The sequence below is a fragment of the Zootoca vivipara genome, chromosome 2, assembly GCF_963506605.1.
Source record: "Zootoca vivipara chromosome 2, rZooViv1.1, whole genome shotgun sequence".
Lineage (NCBI taxonomy): Eukaryota > Metazoa > Chordata > Lepidosauria > Squamata > Lacertidae > Zootoca > Zootoca vivipara.
Window position 1 is genome coordinate 61,444,028 of NC_083277.1, and position 19,012 is coordinate 61,463,039.

The 19,012-nt window shown below is 41.7% G+C and overlaps 1 protein-coding gene across 2 annotated transcripts in view; it reads right to left on the reverse strand.

Annotated features, from left to right (window-relative positions):
• Positions 1 to 5,513: 5,513 nt before the first annotated feature.
• The window catches only part of GRIA1 (glutamate ionotropic receptor AMPA type subunit 1), a 205,981-nt gene continuing 192,482 nt past the window's right edge, over positions 5,514 to 19,012 (reverse strand). For both annotated transcript variants that reach the window (XM_035105716.2, XM_035105717.2), the window contains exons 15-16: positions 8,720 to 8,854; positions 5,514 to 5,853 (exon numbers count right to left, since the gene is read on the reverse strand). In XM_035105716.2, the coding sequence (XP_034961607.1) occupies positions 5,662 to 5,853; positions 8,720 to 8,854 (327 nt within the window). In that variant the 3' untranslated portion in view covers positions 5,514 to 5,661. The remainder of the gene's footprint in view (positions 5,854 to 8,719; positions 8,855 to 19,012) is intronic.

Genomic DNA, 19,012 nt, shown 5'->3' on the forward strand with positions numbered 1-19,012 from the left:
TGAACAGCTTTTCTGATTATACTCCTGGTAGGTGCCGTTGATTACTTTGTAGCTGTCTTATTGAAAGTGCAGCCCATTCCACGTTGCATCAGAAGCAACAGAGCATCCTATTAAAGAGGGGCAGGTATAGAATGTCACGATTCTTCTTTTAGTTGATATAGGGTAGTGGGATCCAGCTGGCGTCACCAATGTTGTGTCCGTGGGTGAACTTGTACCTGTGATGATGTTCCCTGGCATCCACATCTATGGGGTAGGGATGGGAAGTATGGGGGCCTGCTCAGGGTTGCATAGATAGACATGCTACTGGAATCAACCTGGTCGACTCCTGCCCTGCCCCATCTAGCGATGTGCTGCTACTGCTAGGTCTGAGTTTCCATGTTTCTCTCTCTCTCCTTCCCCACCCCCCACCCTGTTTGTGTCTGTGGAGCCTGTGACTGACCATTCCCATTGTGGAAGCCATTTTGTGACAGCCATTTTGTGACAGAGACCATGGTATGCTCTTAAGTTTCTGCTGGCTGTTTTCCATAATAAAAAACATTGTCATTGGCTCTCCAAGTTTCCAAATGTGCCCCTGGCCTCCCCAAAGACTGGACCTCAGGGATACACAGTTGTAAAAAGAACAGCCATATTTATATGAACTGTTTACAGGGCTAGCACTTTGGGCTGCTTGTCACCACAGCTGATTGGTGCCAATCAAGTCATCATAGTTATTTCCATGGTAGGAAGCCAGGAAATTCAAACGAGCACATAAGCGACGTCAAGAGAATCCACGAGTGAAGCATATGATTGTGAATATGTCAACTTAGCACAGATGGTGATGCTTTGGCCATAGTTCTGTCATCTCTCCTGCATGCCGAATGGTAATTAATCCTTGTCAAGATCAGAAATGGTTCAAAATAGCCATACTTCGTGGAAGATGTTTCCCTAAAACAGCAGTTATAAGGGAATGGTATGTATCATAAGGCTTTCTAGTCATTATACAATTGAAAGGTTTTAATATCATCAGTTGCATAACAGCAATAGCAATTACCTTCTGTAAATCCAGAATAATTTCCCCCTCTGGAAACAGAAATGATTTATTCTGTAAGTAGTCAGACAGCCATCAAAATCAAACAGCCATGGATGCTATTTCCATCCCTCCAAAGATACTTGGCTCTAACACACACTTCCTCTGTCTGGGGGAAAGCCATGCTTGAAGCCTTATGAAAGGGCTGGTTTTGGATGACTTTTGAACCCCGATTCACTTCCATCAAAAGTTGGAGATCTTACGTATTCATGGAATTAAGTAAGCTCCATTTGATTTCAATGGAACCAGCTCACTTGTAAATGTGATTAGGGTTGTGGTCCTAGAATAAATGAAGGCCCTGATGCAGATTAAGAATGTAGGAATATTTTCAATTAGATCAGGTAATGGCATCCAAAGCCCCATTTATGCATGATATCATTAAACCACACATTTAATAAGATCAAAAGAAGCTGGTAATCATGGCTCAACCATGAACATGTGCAATTCAATAGTGTATAATATGCCACATTCACGTGAATTCCTGGGCCGGAATTTGATATGAAATTGGAACCTGGGTGGAACTGCATAAGTTGAACAGGAATTGCTTTGCTACTTTCGGCAACCTGTACCATGAGCACACTATCCCCTTTCTGAACCATTTTTTAAAGTGTCTAACCATGCATTTGGTGAAAATGGTTTGAGTCTAGAAGAAACTTGCCAGCTTCCAAAATACAGTACTGTACACAAGGACAGTTGAGAATAAATCTAGTTTTCCACATTTCAAGTACCAGATCATACCAGGCCATTTCTAGTGTGGTGCACTAAAGCAGTGTTTCCCAACCTTGTGCCTCCAGATGTTTTGGGACTACAACTCCCATCATCCCTAGCTAGCAAGACCAGTGGTCAGGAATGATGGGAATTGTAGTCCGAAAACAGCTGGAGGCACAAGGTTGGGAAACACTGCACTAAAGCACTAAAGTGAAAAAAAGATCAAATAATCAAGGTTCATATATCCTGAACATTTTCATAAATATTTGGTAGATTCACCTTAGAGTATAACAGGTAACATGTCAGAGAGTCTGACTGACAAAAACATTCTGCTTCACTGGCATTTCCCATTTCCCACTTCCCTGTCTAAGCTGGTAGGGCAGCTGAGCTCTGGTAAACTCTAGACATGGCTGGGAAGTTGGGAATGCATCCAGCTCCCAGGGCCATCCAATTCTCAGCTGAGAGAATTGTGTCTTGCTGGAGCTATCACAGGTGGACTCTGGCTCAGACTGAGCTTTGCTTGGCATGATTATAGATAAGCCAGCAAATTCTGCAAAACTTGGACTCTTAAAATGCATTTTGGATGTTCTGCCAATCCATTTCAGGCTTGGATTTGAGCTCAGTTTGAAATGAATATAGACCAGGACCTTGGATGGTCTAAAGATCCTGGTAGCATCACCTAAAGCCAATGCTTGGCGTCTGAAACATTTTCCCAGAAGCTAAACAAACATGTGGGAAATCAGTTAACACTGTGTCATTTCTGGTAATATTTAGGGGGATTCACTCTTACCATACATAGATGGCTACTGAATTGGCAGAGGTGATAACAGGGCTTTTTTTTTCTCTTCCACTCAACTGGTCTTAGTACAAAGGAATACAGCCAGGGAAGAAAAATGGAGAAAGCATCCATATTATATATGGCAATATTTCTTAATTTTTAACATCAATCTGCAAAACATTTGTAGTGGTCCAAAGATGATGAATGAAAACAAACATAACTCTTAAATAAAAAATCCAGGTACCAAAGAGCAAAATTTAATGAAAGCCAAAACTGTTAAATATGGTTTCTTATTGAGAAAAATGTCAATGTCTATACGGGTTCCCCCCCCTCCCCACCACATTATTCTATATTTAAGAAAAGTGTAGTAAAAATACATATTACAAGTTAACATTTCCCCTCTTCTTCTGAATCATTCTTCTTTTTCTCCTCCCACCCACTGATCAAAAACATTTCAAAGATGAGTCTCATGTCCTAGTGTTACAGGCATTTGTCCTATCATAGAAGGCTTCTTCCCACAAACCCATCTAACTGGCTGGCTCAATTGTCAGATAGGTCTCTTTGATTCCTTTGCCACAAAGGCAATTGAGGTTTCTCTCTCTCTCTCTCTTTCAAAGTTTTATGGGCTATATTTTTTATTCCATACAGAAGAAAATCCTTGCACTCTGCTCCCATTGCATTTTACGGTGTAAGACAGTTGTGGGAGCTCTGGAAAACTCATGTGTTTGAAAGAAAGATCGGATCTCTTCTTGGACATCCAAAAGATCTCTTCATCAAAAACAGGCTTAGTTTTGTGAGCCGTGCACACCATAAAGACACACACAGAACTAAACTCAAAAGGTAACCAAAGCAGACATGAAATTAAAAATAAGAATTAAGAATTGCACACGGAGAACAAGACCTTGAAGAGTTATTATCGGAGGCTGAGATCTGAGCCATGACAAACAGCTGGATGGAAGATGAAGACAAAAAGGCTTCCAGCAGCACGGAGAGAAAAACAAATCAGGCACTAGGCATGCTGTGCCCTCTGAAGGGGATCTGCAGGTTCTGTGCTGCCAGTCTTATGAAGATGCCGTCTTAAGATGAGTGGAAGAAATTGATGGGACAACATAGTGTCGAATGGTACAATCAGTTCCTAGAAGCCAGTCTTTAATAGTTTTTGAAGCTTCATAAGCACAGAAAGTCATGTATGGTAGCTTATTTGTTTAGAGCCACTTGCCAGTCACACACACACATATTTTTTTTAAGCGACGTCATGATGGTCCCCCACAACAAAACCATTTCAGTCCATAGCCTCTTATCGCACCCTTCTGCTTCCATTCTATGTCACAGTCTCCTATTTTACACTTTTATGTTACACACAGGTCTCAGATATAGATAGAACAAGTTGCTGTTATACTGATGGGTTTGCCCTGGCACTTGGAGGAAGATTTAGCCCCTTGTAAAGTCTGGAATCAACACCCAGTCGTGGGCAGATGCATTTGTGAGGATAGGAAATTGCCAAGGAAGGGTTGGGCCTCTTCCAGACCTACGATGGAAGAGGAGATACTTCCCTTTAATGGTTTTTCTTCAGGGCAACGTTTTCCACTCTGTTCAAGTAATTCACTGTTCACGGTGGTGATAGCACACACACGCACACACAAATGAAGCTTTTGTTTCAATGTAGATGTCCAGGAGCACATGACTGGGAGAAATACTGTTAGCGAGTCTGTTTTGTGCTTTGGACAGCTCTCTGGATTTCAGTGTTTCATTGCGAGATTGGGTTTTGTATCTGTAACGAGTAGGGTACTGTTCAGTAGCAAGTAGGGTACCAGCTGGTCAGTTCTGTGTGTTCCACTTCCCTTCACGATGATGGATGAGATGGAAACCATGTCTTTTGGCTTTTCTGCTGGCCAAGATTTGATTCTTGAAACTGATTTTGCTTTTTAACTGTGGCCAGTTGCAAGCAATTATTATGGAAGGTTGGATCTAGGTGAATATTGGCATCTTGTTGTGGAAACTTTTTTAAAATTATTACTTTTTGGCCATCATAAATATCACATAGCCCACTTATTCCATGGAATGTCCATCAGATCTGGCTTACAAAGACTAATAAACCAGATGCATACAAAACAGCTCTGATGTCTATCATTAACTGGTAGTGAATGGTTTTCTACTCAAAGATCACCACGGAAAGGAAACCTTACAGTAGTGTGGGAATGAGGAAATGGCTCTTGAAAAGGCAGTGAGGGATGATATGTGATCTATAGATATATTGATATTTTGCATTTTCTAGAGGAAACAGCCATGGTCACAGGCGGCTGCTGACCTGTCCTTGTGGTAGCCTGTCAAATTCCCATTTTGGGGACTGATATTTCCCGCACTCACAACATTTAAACTCAGATAGCCACTTTCGAGCTCTGGAATACAGGTCACATTAACCTCTGTTTAACTGGGCTCTCCCAAATCCAGATACAACCACTGGAATCCCATTCAGAAGTCTTCCTACTCCTTTCTCCATGTAAGGCTTCCCCTTCAACTGCCTTAGAAATCCTTCATTCAATAGTGGAATTCTCTGTCGATGGCCTAGTTAGTTTTGTCGCAACAACTTCAACACACAGTAGAGTCCTGTTGTCTCAGAGGAATTGTTCCCACCCACCCCCTTTCACTGTTAGTAGCACAGACATGTATGGTTTGCATCCCAAACGAAACCTGATTTTAAACTTTTGAGCAGGGCAGGGCTGAGGTTACCCTGACATCACGGGAATTAGTAAGAAAAATATATATATATTGCACACACTAAGAACTTATTAACAACCAAGTTAAAAACAAAATGGCGCTGTCTTCCTCAGTGTTCCTGTAACCGTGTATTCAGGGATGTCTCCAAATTTTGTTCAGTCCAGTTGCCCTCTCCTTATTGCAGTACAGGTCATGCTTTCTGCCTGTGGATTTACTGCAAAATAAACACACACACACACGAACAAACAAACAAAAACAAAGGAAAATGAATCTGGTTTCCTCTAAAAGATCCAGTGCATTGTCCCTCTTCTTGAACGGTTTGGTTTTTTTGCACTGGAGAGGCTGGGGTTAGGGAGACCCTGCTCTCACCCAGAATATCCATCAAGGGTAATTATAATCCCGTCGCTCCCAGGGGTGTCCCAGAGCTGTGACCCATGCATGGAATCTCCTGCATAGTTTGGGGGAAATCGTGGCTCACCACCCGTCCGTTTTCTCCACTGCTGGTTCCTGCTGCAGATGCTCTGGGAAGGGTTGATGTTCGTATGGCTTCATTGATTGATTGCTGTGGGATCAAACAAAAACCCTTTTTAAGAGAGACAAGGGGGGTCTCCCCCTGTCCTTAGCAATGGCTGGGCAATTTTAATAGACAACATTTTATTTCTTCAGTCTAGTCTAGTACTCTTGGATCCCTTCCCTGTCAATTCAGCTTAGAAATGAACAAGTTATTCAGGCATACATATTCAGAGCAAACACATTTTTAATGTCATTAATATTTATTCTATCAGAGTTTATTTTCCCTCTTGCTCAAAACACCCACATGTGAAGAACGTATCTTAGGGTAGAAAGTTTGCCACTGCGTTTTTTGTTTTAAAAACAGCTTAGGTGGTCCAATGGAAAAAGTTCAGTTATCCCATATCTGAAATACGGTGGTACCTCGCAGGACGAATGCCCTGAAAGACTAATTTTTCGCAAGACGAATGTGTCTTGCGATCTGATGGTGACTTGCAAGATGAATTCGTTTTGCGAAAAATTCGTCTTGCGGATCACGGTTTCCCATAGGAATGCATTGAAATTTAATTAATGCATTCCTATGGGCAAAAAAAAAGAAAAAGAAAAAAGAAAGAAAAGAAATTTCAATGAATTCCTATGGGAAACCGCGATTCGGAAGATGAATTTTTCACAAAAACGAATTGACTCATGGAACGAATTAAGTTCGTCTTGCGAGGCACCACTGTATACTTAAGGCATGGTTAGGGATATGGATATTTGGTGGACTGGACAAGACCAGTTAATGTTTAATAATTTCTCCCTCCTCCCATTTTTTCCCTGGCAAGGCCTCACTCTTCCCCACTAGTTTTCAGCATGTCACATGCTTCCAGGTCCCAAACTGAAAGAAGTGCAATAAGGAAGTTGACTTTGGAAGGACATTTGGGTGGTAGCTGGAGAGGTTAGCAACATCAACCCAATTTGTAAATATTGTGATAAGCATTGACCATGATGTAGAAGAAAGTCTTAAAACTTTCTTTGTTCTCTCAGGGCACGCAAGTCCTTTACTGGTTAGAATTGCTTATTGTCATAAGGATAAGAGTGAAAGATCACAAGAGTGTAACGAATAAGCTTTTCCACATAGTTGTAGCTCCTCACACAATAAAAGCTGAATTTGAAGGGTGTTTTCATATGCAACAGAGCAGGACTTGGGAATCTCTGGCCCTCCATATGTTGTTGAACTCCCATCAGCCCCAGGCCAAGAGTCAGAGATACATGGGAGTTGTAGTCCAACATCATTTAGAGTGGTACAGGTTCCCCAGCAGTATAGGCTAAACTTGAAGTGTAGTGCAATTGATAGACAGTTAGGCATGGATATCAGAAACCAGGTTTCAATACCCATCAGCTTGAAAGTCACTGGGAAAGCAATAATATATCTCAGCCTAACCTATTTCACAAGGTGGCTGTGGTGTTACATTGACTCCCTGAAATCTTTGCACCTTAGAACCCGTTTCCTCATTTGTGTATTAACTGTGAGATATATGCATGTTATACCTGGTTAATAAGGACAGAGTTACTTTTAATAAAAGGAAAAGCCTGGTGCATCTGGCATTCATTTCTACAGTTGTGTACAAATTAAAATTGTTGTCAGCTGACTGTTATTTGCTGCTCAGATTCCACCTGAAGAGTTGGTTTGCACAAGCTTTCCCTCCTTTCTTTTCTTATTTTGTGGGTAAAGGGTTGATAAACTGAGTGGAAGAAGGCAGAGGAGTGCTGGAAGGAGAGTGCTGATATTTCTTTATGTATTCATGCTCTGTAGAAGTGTACTTTCTTTACAAAAAACGAATAACAACAAAGACAACAAATGTACAACCATTACTTTGGGTATGTCTTGAGTTCACAGATCATGGGACTAAGATGGTGGGCAAAGGCTATGTCACTCTAAGGCTTTGGAATTCCTTACAGTTGTAAACAATTCTGCACTTAAAGTACTGATTCAGAATTGCAAAGTTGAATGGACAATCATAAATTATCCCTACTTCTGCAAAGAAACTCAACGGTGGTTCATTGGATTGGGACACAGTGACTTTTCCACACCAGGCAGTGAGCTAGTTTTAGAGCTGAAATCTTCGCATGGGTCAAATGTGACACCATCAGGAGGCTTCACAAAAAGTGACCTAGTTAAGAATGAAACTGCCATGAGGACCTGCTTTTGTGATGTCTGAGAATATTTTCTCTGTCATAAGCAATGCTAGGCTGCTTAGAGCAATCCCAAATGTTATGGTATCCTGTGTCATTTACATGAACAATTGCCTGGTGATGACTCTGTTGTTCAAGGCTACATAGTAAATTTCACACCTGAGTAAGGATTGTGCACCTGAAACTTGTGGATCTTTCCTGTGCAACGTCTCTCTTAGATATTTCCCCAGTGGTGCAACAAAAGGAATCAAAAGGACCTTACACACTCAGGTGGCTGGGGATGCAGCAATGTCTAAAGGTGACTCTTCATATGCAAGGATTCTCTCTCTCCCTTTTTTCCCCAGAATGACTTTCCAATACCAATCAAATAGCCATGGTGAGATATGATTAAATTAGCCTAGAGCAATCCCATTTTACAAGGACAGAGAGCCAGATAACCTGGCCTGTTTTAGTTCTTAAACTCTGATTCAAGCCAGGGTGGGGTTTGTGTTTGTTAAGAATGCTGGAAACATAGGCTTCAACACATGTCCCACAACTCCTATTAATTCTGGCTACAAACCATTTGCAAATTAGCTCATTTGCAAATTACTCAGGTCTTATTCAGCTGAACACTAAATAGGCCAGGAAAAATTCATTTCCTTGGCCTTTAAATATTGACATTCTAGCCTAAAAGCCATCCTAGTTTGGATCCATTCCTAAAGGAATATTAGGAGTCTGGCTGGTATCAGAAAGAAGGTGTGAAAGGCCTGTGAATGTGTTGCCACCTTCATCCGTTTTGATTCACTTCTGGACTTGTAACAAAACTCGATTAAGGCAACCAGCATGGCTAGTCCAAGCCCACCGATGAGGATGTAGAAAACACCGGCTACGTTGCTGAGACTCAAAGCACTTGTTTTGTCCTACAAGAGAAAGGAAAAGGGAGAAGGGATATGGGAGGGGGAAACATGCTGTTAGCATAACACTATTCTTTAGAACAACGACATAAAATGCTACATATGATACAATAAGCCTGGGAAGCCACCACTTGTTCTAAAATACACAGAAGACATTTCAACTTCCCTTCTTTGCATCTGAATATTCTTCCCCCACTGAACACACAAAGTTGATTAAACACTTCAGTGGCTTTGCAACTCTTTGGGAAAGGTGTGGACTAGATGTTTTGAACCATCCTTAAATGCTTATGTGCCCTCAAATGCCTAGGGACTTTCAATTATTGATATAAAAAATGTTATCTACTGTGAGCTGACATTTTGCTAGTCTCCAATCTTTTCCTCTCCTAAAATAACTCACTCTCTTGGAAATGCCTATTCCTTTTCTTCTTTGATTGTTTCCCCCGCAACTTCTGTTGCTGAGCAACAAATCAAAATCACTTACTTTATTCTCCCCTGAGTTGGCCCTCCCCCTTTGTGCAATATCCAGGTTGCAGTGACACTGACATAGGCATGCATTTGAGTTCTACTCAAAAGAGCATTTATTATGTGCCTATGTTCAGTTGATGCATTAAAAAAATGTTTATTGATAAAGGAGGGCTATTAGTCACCTATTGATCATCTTTAGTGTTTGATGTTGATTGCAAACTGATTTTATAAACACCCAGTAATTTATCTGCCCCTATTAAACATATAGGTATAATTCTTCCCTATTTTACAAAGTTAGAAGCTGATCTGTAATCTGTAATTAGCAGCACAGCAAACATTGGTGTCTAATGTGATGACTATTCAATACATCTGATTCGGTCTGAGTTTTTATCAAATGAAATAAACACTTGTGAATCTAAACTTGGAATTTTAGTTAGTTAGTTGGTTTCACATCTAGTTAACAATATGCAGATCACAGATGTCAGATGGTTGCTGGGATTTACCTGCGGTAAATAGTGCTTGAATAGGCTGTTCAAGTCAGAGGAACATTTCTACAAGGGATTATTGAGTCATAAAAGGTTAACGTAGAACAGTGTTGTTTATGTGTGTTCAGTCAGTTCCTGAATTCTCAGCAATATGGTTCCAAGACCATATTACAACTTTCAAATAAAAAAGGGACTTTGTCATGGCTGTCATAAATATCAGATTAATGTTATTAATGCAGCCGGCAAATGTAAATGTAAGATAAAACCAGACAAATATTATAAAGTTTGATAAAAGTTGACATACATCCTCTGCCCTGAAAGCAAATGATTCAGGATGCAGCAAATATGTGTCAAAATGTCCGCTATATTCTAAAATGTTCGTCTGCTTTCATTCACTGACAGTGGTCTTTACAAGTAGGAATATATATATATTTAAAATGTTTAATCTTGCTCCTCTTTTCCGGTTCAGCAGTGGGGCCGTTTGCCTTACTTTTACATGCTCACCTACTCACTACTCTCTAAATAAAACACAGCTAGTTCAAAGCGTGTATGTTGCGAATGCTAAAGCCTATGGATTGAATCACAAATCTACGATCTTTAGATACAGCCAATTCTTCTTGTGCAGGGGATAGTGGAAACATACGCTGTGCTTTCTGAGATCTCTGCTGTTGTTAGAATCCATCTCAAAAGATAAAAGCTTGGTAACTTTATGATGCAACTTTTTGTGAATCTTTCAAAAGGAAGGTGGAAATGCAACAGCCTTGTCAGATCAGTTAAAAAGTTCGTGTTTTATCCATCATTTTCGATTTTGGTGTGAGTTTTTTAGTATAATAAGTTATAATGTATTAATCTATAGACAGTCAAACTTCTAGTTCCCTCACACAGCCTCTTTGTAGCTTCATAATAACCCCAAAGCTATCCTATATAATAATGTGCAAGTGTCTCTGCGTCCAGATTCCCTGTGTCCGTGCTACTCCGCATTTGCCCCACGGACACAGGGACTGGACGAAGAGACTGCACACATGTACGCTCCCCCCTGCCTCCTCCAACCGCTGCTCCCGGCCGGACACCGCCTCACTGCAGGGCACGTCGGGGAAGTGAGGGTGGAGGCTGGTGGAGGTGAATGGGGGGAGGAAGGGCCCCTTTGAGGAGCCCGGTCCAGCTCCCGCCGCGGCGGCGGCCCCGGAGCCCGATGCCGCCAGGGCGGGGAAGGAGCCTCTCCTCCCTGGCATAGGTCCCAGGGTTCGGAGAAGCGCTGCGCAAGCGCTTCTCCGAACCCCGGGATGTCTCCTTCCTGTCGGCGGCTGGGGGAGAGGAAGGAAGGAGGAGAAAGGGCTGCTTTCTCCTCCTTAGTTCCTGTCCCCCTGCTGCTGACAGCAAGGACAGGTCCCGGGATTCGGAGAAGCGCTGCGCAAGCGTTTCTCCGAACCCCGGGATGTTCTAGCGCCCGTTTACTCAACGGGCTGAATTACACTAGTATGACCTATAAATTCAAATTATAGGGTTGCTTTCTGACAATGGAGCTTACCATGCAGATACCTTTGGCATGGAGTATTTGTTTCCCCCTCTCTTCTTTATGCACTGAAATGTGAATGCTATTAGACTGCGCTCCTAAAATTCTGAGATGGAAATAAGAATCTCTGCTCCAGAAATGAGCTCAATGCACATTCAACTCTTCTCTAGCCTTTGCCATGCTGATGAACAATTAAACCAGATTCATCTTTCATGCATTTTCTAGCTGTAAACATTCCAGCCTTTTCAAACTATCAATTTTATCACGATTCTGGTGCTCAAAAACCCATCGCACTAGTTGCCCATCTGCAGAAAGGGGATATTTGACAGCCGGTCTCCACTTTGAAGATCTGATCATGTTCTTTTCACATTTAGAAGTGTAAATATTAGCTCATGTTTTTTTGTTTGTCCCTCCCCCTTCCTCTCACTCACCCAAAATGAGAGGGGAAATGGATATTGAGTGAGAGAGATATATATGTTCAGGGTGTGCTGTGTGTGCAAGTTGGGGTTCAAATTTCCTTCTTTCAGATTTTCAAAGATCTCCTGATAGAAACCTATTCACACATCAGTGCTTTGTTTCTCAATGAGCTGCCAATGGGGCAGGCAATGTAATTGTAATGGAAATACACCCGTTTGAATTACCACGCAAGTACAGTCAGCAGCAGTGCCATTTATACATCTGCTCAATGTCTATAGGCTGCATGGCACAACTGGGACTCAGAGCCATGATCCTAATTTTCCTCCTTGCTACCACAGTCGAAACAGGACAGGGTGGGTGGAATGGCATGGAAAATATGGGTTATGAGGCCAAAGGAAGCTTGGCTGGAGAGAAGGAGAGAGAGAGGGGGAAGAGAGTGTGTGCACTTGTCAAAAATCCAGTTGTCACAATGTAGATTTAGGCTTGAAACTGCTCCACAGGCATCTTGCCACTTCTTGGCTCTCACGTTTTCTTTGCTAGAAGGATGGGGTTTTTAATTGCAAAGAGGTTCTCTGGAGAGTGACTATTGTCTTGCTATCACATAGTTCCTTCCCAGTTGGATGTTGGCACTAGGGTCATTGCCACACACCGCAAAGGCAAGGAAACAATTCCAGCTTGCCATGGCTTGCCTTGGCTTCTTGGCTCCAAAAGACCATGCCTGCTGCTTTTTCTTACAGTCTCCTGACTTAATAGCACTAGTAATAATAGAACATGAAGAGAATGGGGGAGGGGGAAAGGCACCAATCCCTGCACTAACTGCCTGAGAGAATCAAACTCTTTCCCTCGGCTGCAGAGCCTTGCTGTTTTGGCTTTGTGACAGACGCTCTCCCAAGGAGTTTGCCCATCATGCAGCCGGCTTATTAGTGGGAGTGTAAATGTCACAGCGTGTCTCCTGCAGAGGGAGAGTTACATTTGAGGGAAGAGAAGGAGGGAAGAGGAAGATTGGCAGGCGAAAAGCAAGCAAAAAGCCCATCTTTCAGAAATGTTCCTGGCCTCGTTGCCATGGTGACAAGGCACCTTCCCGGTCTGCTTCTTTTTAACTGGTGGCAGTTTATCCCTCATCCCGTTTCTTGCTATTTTATTCTGCTCTGACAGGAAGAAAAGAAAACTCTTCAAGGACCAAGTTCCCGGACACCCTTCTCACCTTAAGGGCGTTGACGGAAAGCACCTTTGCACCACTTAGAAGGAGGTGGAGGAGTTTGATGCTGGTCTCTGGAGCACAAATGAGTATATCAGGCCAATATAAAGCATCTTGCTTCCACCTCAAGAGCAATACCATTTAAAATGGTCATTTAGGGACTTCATATTTGTAATTTACAAAGGTGCTTTGCACCTTTTGTTTCTTGAACAGCCAATTCTCTTTTCTATTCTGGGAATATATTCCTCAGAACTCCAGATTCTGGACATTCAGTCTTATACAACGTGTGTGTGCAACTGCATCAGATACATAAGGGAAGGAAAACATGTGACAGTGCAACCCTATACATGTCTGCTCAGAAGTATGCCCCATTTTACAGGAGTTATTCTCAGATAAAGTGTGTTTAGGATTGCAGTCTTAGCTGCTGAAGTGTGAGGTGCTTATTAGTATTCATGAGTGGTGTGAAAGAAAAGAAAACTGAGAAATTTGGAAAGCAGTAACAATGAAAACTGGATTTTTATTTTATTTATTTATTTATTTATTTTAAGGTATCTTCCTTGTATGCGGAGAACTATGTAATTAACATTATGGTAGCATTAATCTTTACCCTGTAAAATAAACAAACGAGTCTTACAGCTCAAAGGACCTTCAGCTCAGAGAAAATCCATCCATGGCCATGTAAGAACTTGTGGGCTGGTATAGTTCATTTGTTAGGCCTCTGGCACTTCTGAAGCCCAGAAAAAAAAGCCACTGAATGTGATATAAAGCTTTTTTAAGCTCTACTCTGGGAAGATTTCCCCTCATTTCCCAATAGCTATCAGTGTTGTGTTCAGAAGCACATGACCTGGCAAAGACTTGTGTTTGTAATTACATGTTTTTAACTTCCAGTTTATGCTTGAGAGTCTGGCACAGGTTATTGTGCAAAGGGAATGCTTTGTCTGAGGGGCAACACTGTGGAAAGTTTATGCATAATACTGAAACTAGGAACTTAATCTGGACTTTAATGGGACTATGGCTGCAAACCTACATGCATGCTTACTTGGGAGTAGGCCTCACTGAAGACAATTTAAAAATATATAAATTTTTGCATATTCATCTTCATCCCTAATCTTTGGACTTGATTAAGAGTCTGTGGTCGAAGTCTGTGGTCCTTGATGCAGTCCCTTGTACAAAAATCAAGAGAACAGAAATGTAGAACTTGCCACCCACTCTGTTATTATTAGGCCAAGCTACATGATAGATATATGTATTAACAGTCTATTTTGCTTATATAATTAAAGTTGGAGAAAAGCATTTCCTTCTATTCTGAGCTTCTAGTTAATGCACATGTTACTTTAAACCACATGAGGACACTGTTTGTCTAGTAGACTTGTTTGTAGCATTTTGTCTGTTAACCCCACCCCTGAAAACTGAGCCATTTCTCCCAACTTGTTGATACAAGATGTCTGCTAATCTCTCTCTCTCTCCCACCAAGATAAATCTGCTCCTGCATGAATAAAGCCTTTGAGCTCCATAATTTGTAAGTGATCATTTCAGTCTAACTCACCAAAGCTGCAAGCTCTCATAACACATGTAAGCAATAAAATGACCAGATGATTAATTTGTTGGTAAGACTGAGTGAAGAAAATGTGCTTGTCTTACTGAGACAACAACACAAACTTCCTGCTGCCACTTCTGAGGGTCTGTGGAGTGCTGAGGCCACCACTGTACCTGCATGCCAGCCACTCATGGTGGCAGTGGCATGTGTGGGCAGGCAGACTGGGCCTTATATGTGCACTAGTTCCAGGCTGGTACAGTCATTGGGCCCACATCAGGCCTGATGCTCACCAGCACTGGCTGTGAGAGTAGCTTATGATCCAGTGGATCCCATGTCAGCTCAGAATTGCAGTGTCCTTGGAACACCCAATTTCAGGGCATCCCTCAGGGCTCTGCTCCCAGGGGTATCACTGGCAGCTCTTTTGCCTGCCCATTTGAGCGGTGGAAGTGGGAGGTCTTGGCTAGTGGAGTGATGCTTTAGTCCTTTTGCCATTGGTGGGTGGAAGAAGGCTGGATAAGACATCAGAAGCAAGTGGAGGGAAGCTCTGCTCAATGCAAACTCCCCATAGCCCAGTGTGAGATGGGTTTGGATCGCAATCTCTTTAGGTAGAAGGGAATATATGGATTGAATAGATTAGATTCTTTAAAAATGGAAAAGTCAGCTAGGTGTTTGTTTTTTTAATTCAGCATTAAAAACACACTCAAAAGCTGAAAAAAGAAAAAGTTTCTAAACACATTTGCCATTTGCCTACATATATATTGCACAACAGTTGTACCTTTGCGTCTTCCTACACCTAATTCTACACAAGATTTAGTGCCTGAAAAATCCATGTAACATCTGTTATCTTTTGAAATTGGGACTTTTATGTAAAATATGACAGTTGTGAAAGGGATGACAGTCTACAAGGCCCTCATTAGAGAAAATTAAGTGCAAGAAGATGTTGTGTATGAGTTGTAACATGATTGTGTCTGTGGTTAAGCCATGTATTGTAGTTCCAGTTTGTGTCTGAGGGTATGTATTCCCATATACATTTTTTTAAAAAAAATATCAATGGGGATGAACACCCTGATTTGCATCATGTGACTCTACTGGTAAGCACCTTATACATTAACCAGCTCACATTTTCTGTTTCCCCACTGATGTGTACATACAGCTTCTTGTATTGCTCAGCTTATCCGTGTGCAACAGCATCCAGTACTGACCTACATAAATGAAGGATGGATGCGTTCGTTCTGCTTGCAGGTAGCAGAATCCAGTACAGGTTGGGGAAGATGCAGCACCTGTTTTATGCATGCAGATTCCCTGCTCCACTGATAAGCTGGTATCTGTGTCAAATTCTCTGAACTGCTACATAGCCACATGTGTAAGGCCGTTAGAATGCAGTGGAGCCACCTGGCAAATAGTGAGTTGCATTGAGAATCCCCATGGGGGAGCATTGGATAGCAACGTAGCATAGGTGTCAACTCCCTGGGGCCCTGGGTGCCCAAGCACCCACAAAATTCCCCATGAAAGCACCCACAATTTTCAGTACCAGGGCCATGCACGCTGCATGGCACCCACAGCCCCGGGGTCCCATAGTCGCAGGGCCAAGTTGGCACTCCTGCCATGTAGGTACCATGTAGGTAAACAGTTCACAATAAGTACTATGGGCCTTCAAAACTGTATGTATCAATGTATGTATTTTTAAGGAGAAGACAACGGTCAACATTTGTTGTGTTCCTCCATTTTTATATTGATCTAATTTTGCTGTGTATTAATCCTTCTTAATATTAACCTTCCTTTCTTCAGAGTTGCCTATTCACATGGTTCTGAGCTACAAAATTTCAAGTGCTAGATTTTCTTATCTTTTCCCCCTCCCCCTTTCTCTTTCTTTCTTTCTTTCTTTCTTTCTTTCTTTCTTTCTTTTTCAACCTTTCATTTATTCATACATTTTCTCAGCAATCCCGGCATGCAGAATTAATAGATTTTACACACGGAGGGTCAAGAAGCTCTCACAAACCTCATGAATAGCCACGGTGATGTTTACATGCAATTCACACGTTTGGCTTCTCATCTCTATAAGAACATGCAGTTAATGTGATCCACACTGACGTCGTAGGATTCACGTAAACCCCTGTGCCCCTTTCTGCTCTGCTCTCTCATTCTAGTGTGTGGAAGGCGACAGGAAAAGAGATACAATATTGTAGTGGTTCTGAGTTCTGCTGCTGCTGCTTGTTTTAAATGGGATCAGTGCCACAAGGATTTTGTTTGGAACATAGTAGCTATGGGGTTTTTCTAGCACTGATAAAGGTGGCCTATTAGAAAAGGCACTGAAAAAAATAACCCCAAAGCACATAGCTAAGTAGTTACTCTTCATATGAATGGTAATTGCTGAGCTTTTTGTTACATTGTAGGAGATGAATTTTTTTCTGAACTCAACAGGAGATCCTGCCCAGGGCATCTAAAACCCAGTAGGAGGGGGGCTATTAATATAAAAGTAATATTTTGCAGAGAAGAACAGAATTGGATTCTTCTGTCAACATTTTGCATGCTCATAATACTGTAAACAATTTACAGACCAATAGAGCTGGGGCAGGCAACCCAAACTACTGGAAGGAAAAAGCATAGCTTTCTTCTTATCCCCTCTTCCTCAAAATGTTAGAAAGGTAAGCAGTTTTATCATTGGTTAAAGAGATAAATGTTTTGCGAAATACGGAATTTCAGGTTTTTGTAAAAGTTTTAAGGACAAGAGTGCCTACCAGAGGTCCTTCAGATATTGCCAGACTGCAGCTTCCACCATCCCTGACCATTGGGCCATGCTGGCTGGGGTTGATGAGAGTTGGGAGTTCAATAACACCTGGAGAGCTACAGGTTAGGCACTCTGCTGTAGTGTTTGCAACCATATATTTGGTGAGCACGGCAGTCAAAAGAGTCTTGGCACTTAATCAGCTAGAACCATCATCAAGAGAAAAGAGGAATCTTGGCAAGTGCTTTGAATCTATTGGCACATCCTCCAACTCTGTGGGGAAAGGGCATTGGTTTGATAACCTGAATGGCTGCCCCACTGTCACTCCCCACAGAACATCTGTACTTTTATGCAGTTGGAGTGGCTTGCAACAAAGATGGGGGTATAATGTCCTTGAATGAAGGACAAATTGAATCTTACCAGGCAGCTGGTCTGGATTTTAGAGAGAATTCAGTATCTAAGCACAGTGGAGTCCATCTCTTCCTCAGGTGTCAATAAAAGGGCTAGTTTTTCAAGTGTGATTCACCTAATAAGTCTCCCCTGTATTATCTGCCTGCTCACTGAATTCATCATTCTGCTTTACATCAAATTCCTTGAGTCATACCCATGGTAGTGTTTTCTGTTGACTCTTCACTGGTGTCTCCTCCAATGTTATACTTTCTTCTCTATCATCTCTTTTTCGCTCTCTCTTTCACAAGCACACACAGTAATGGAATTAGTGTGATTTCATTAGTGTGAGAATGTGAATGTGTTATAACAGAAAAATCCTCATGGATTTTGCAGGAAATACCCATCAGCAAACAGCTTCAACGGGTGGATCATTCCTGTGAGATTCACTCAGATTATCCATTTCAATGTGGATAATTCAGGCTGCAGTCCTATATACCTACTAACCTGGAAGTAAGTCTCACTGAATGCAGTTGGACTTACTTCTGAGTAGACATGTATAGGATTATGCAGTAAGAAAAACACTCTGAAGAAGTGTGCATGCACCTCTGAAGAAGTGTGCATGCACACGAAAGCTCATACCAAAATAAAAACTTAGTTGGTCTTTAAGGTGCTACTGAAGGAATTTTTTTATTTTACTTCGACCCAGACCAACACGGCTACCTACCTGTAGTAAGAAAAACACTGTAAAGCTGCATTTTATTTTATTTTTAAAAAATTCTAAATTGTATTTTAATCTGCATTTTAATCAGTTGATTTTCTTTCTTTTACGTTTTATTGTAATTTTATTGATGTCAGCCGCCCTGAGCCTGGTTCTCACTGGGGAGGGTGGGGTATAAATAAAATTGTTGTTGTTGTTGTTGTTGTTGTTGTTGTTGTTGTTGTTGTTGTTGTTGTTATTTTCATGGGAAAAGGACTGATTATGATGACATTCTCCTGCTTCCAAATGGGCTCTGTTGTTCCCCCCCAATTCTTGCAAAAGTCCCTTAATTATTTTTCCTTGGGCAGTTCACCTTCCTCCTTCACCATACCTCCAAACCTGGAGTATAACTACAGCCTGGTCTCTTTCAACTGCTCTACTAAAATTTGGAAATTGCCCACAGCACAGATAAGGGCACATATAAATTGCCTTTATCAAACTTCCTTCAAATCAAAAGGCTTTATTATGTTTCTGCCGTGCCCACCCTCTGTTCTTTGATTTCTTCTATTTCTTTACATTCCATGGTGTTTTCCACAAATGTTTTTCTACCAGTTTTAAAGAGTGTACATTCAAAATCTGTCAAGAGGAGCTTTCCCCCTCTTCACTTTTTCCTTTCTAGTTGCAGGTCCTCAGTGCTCTAGTCCTAGTCATCTTCTGTTTCTGTGCCTATTGCCAAT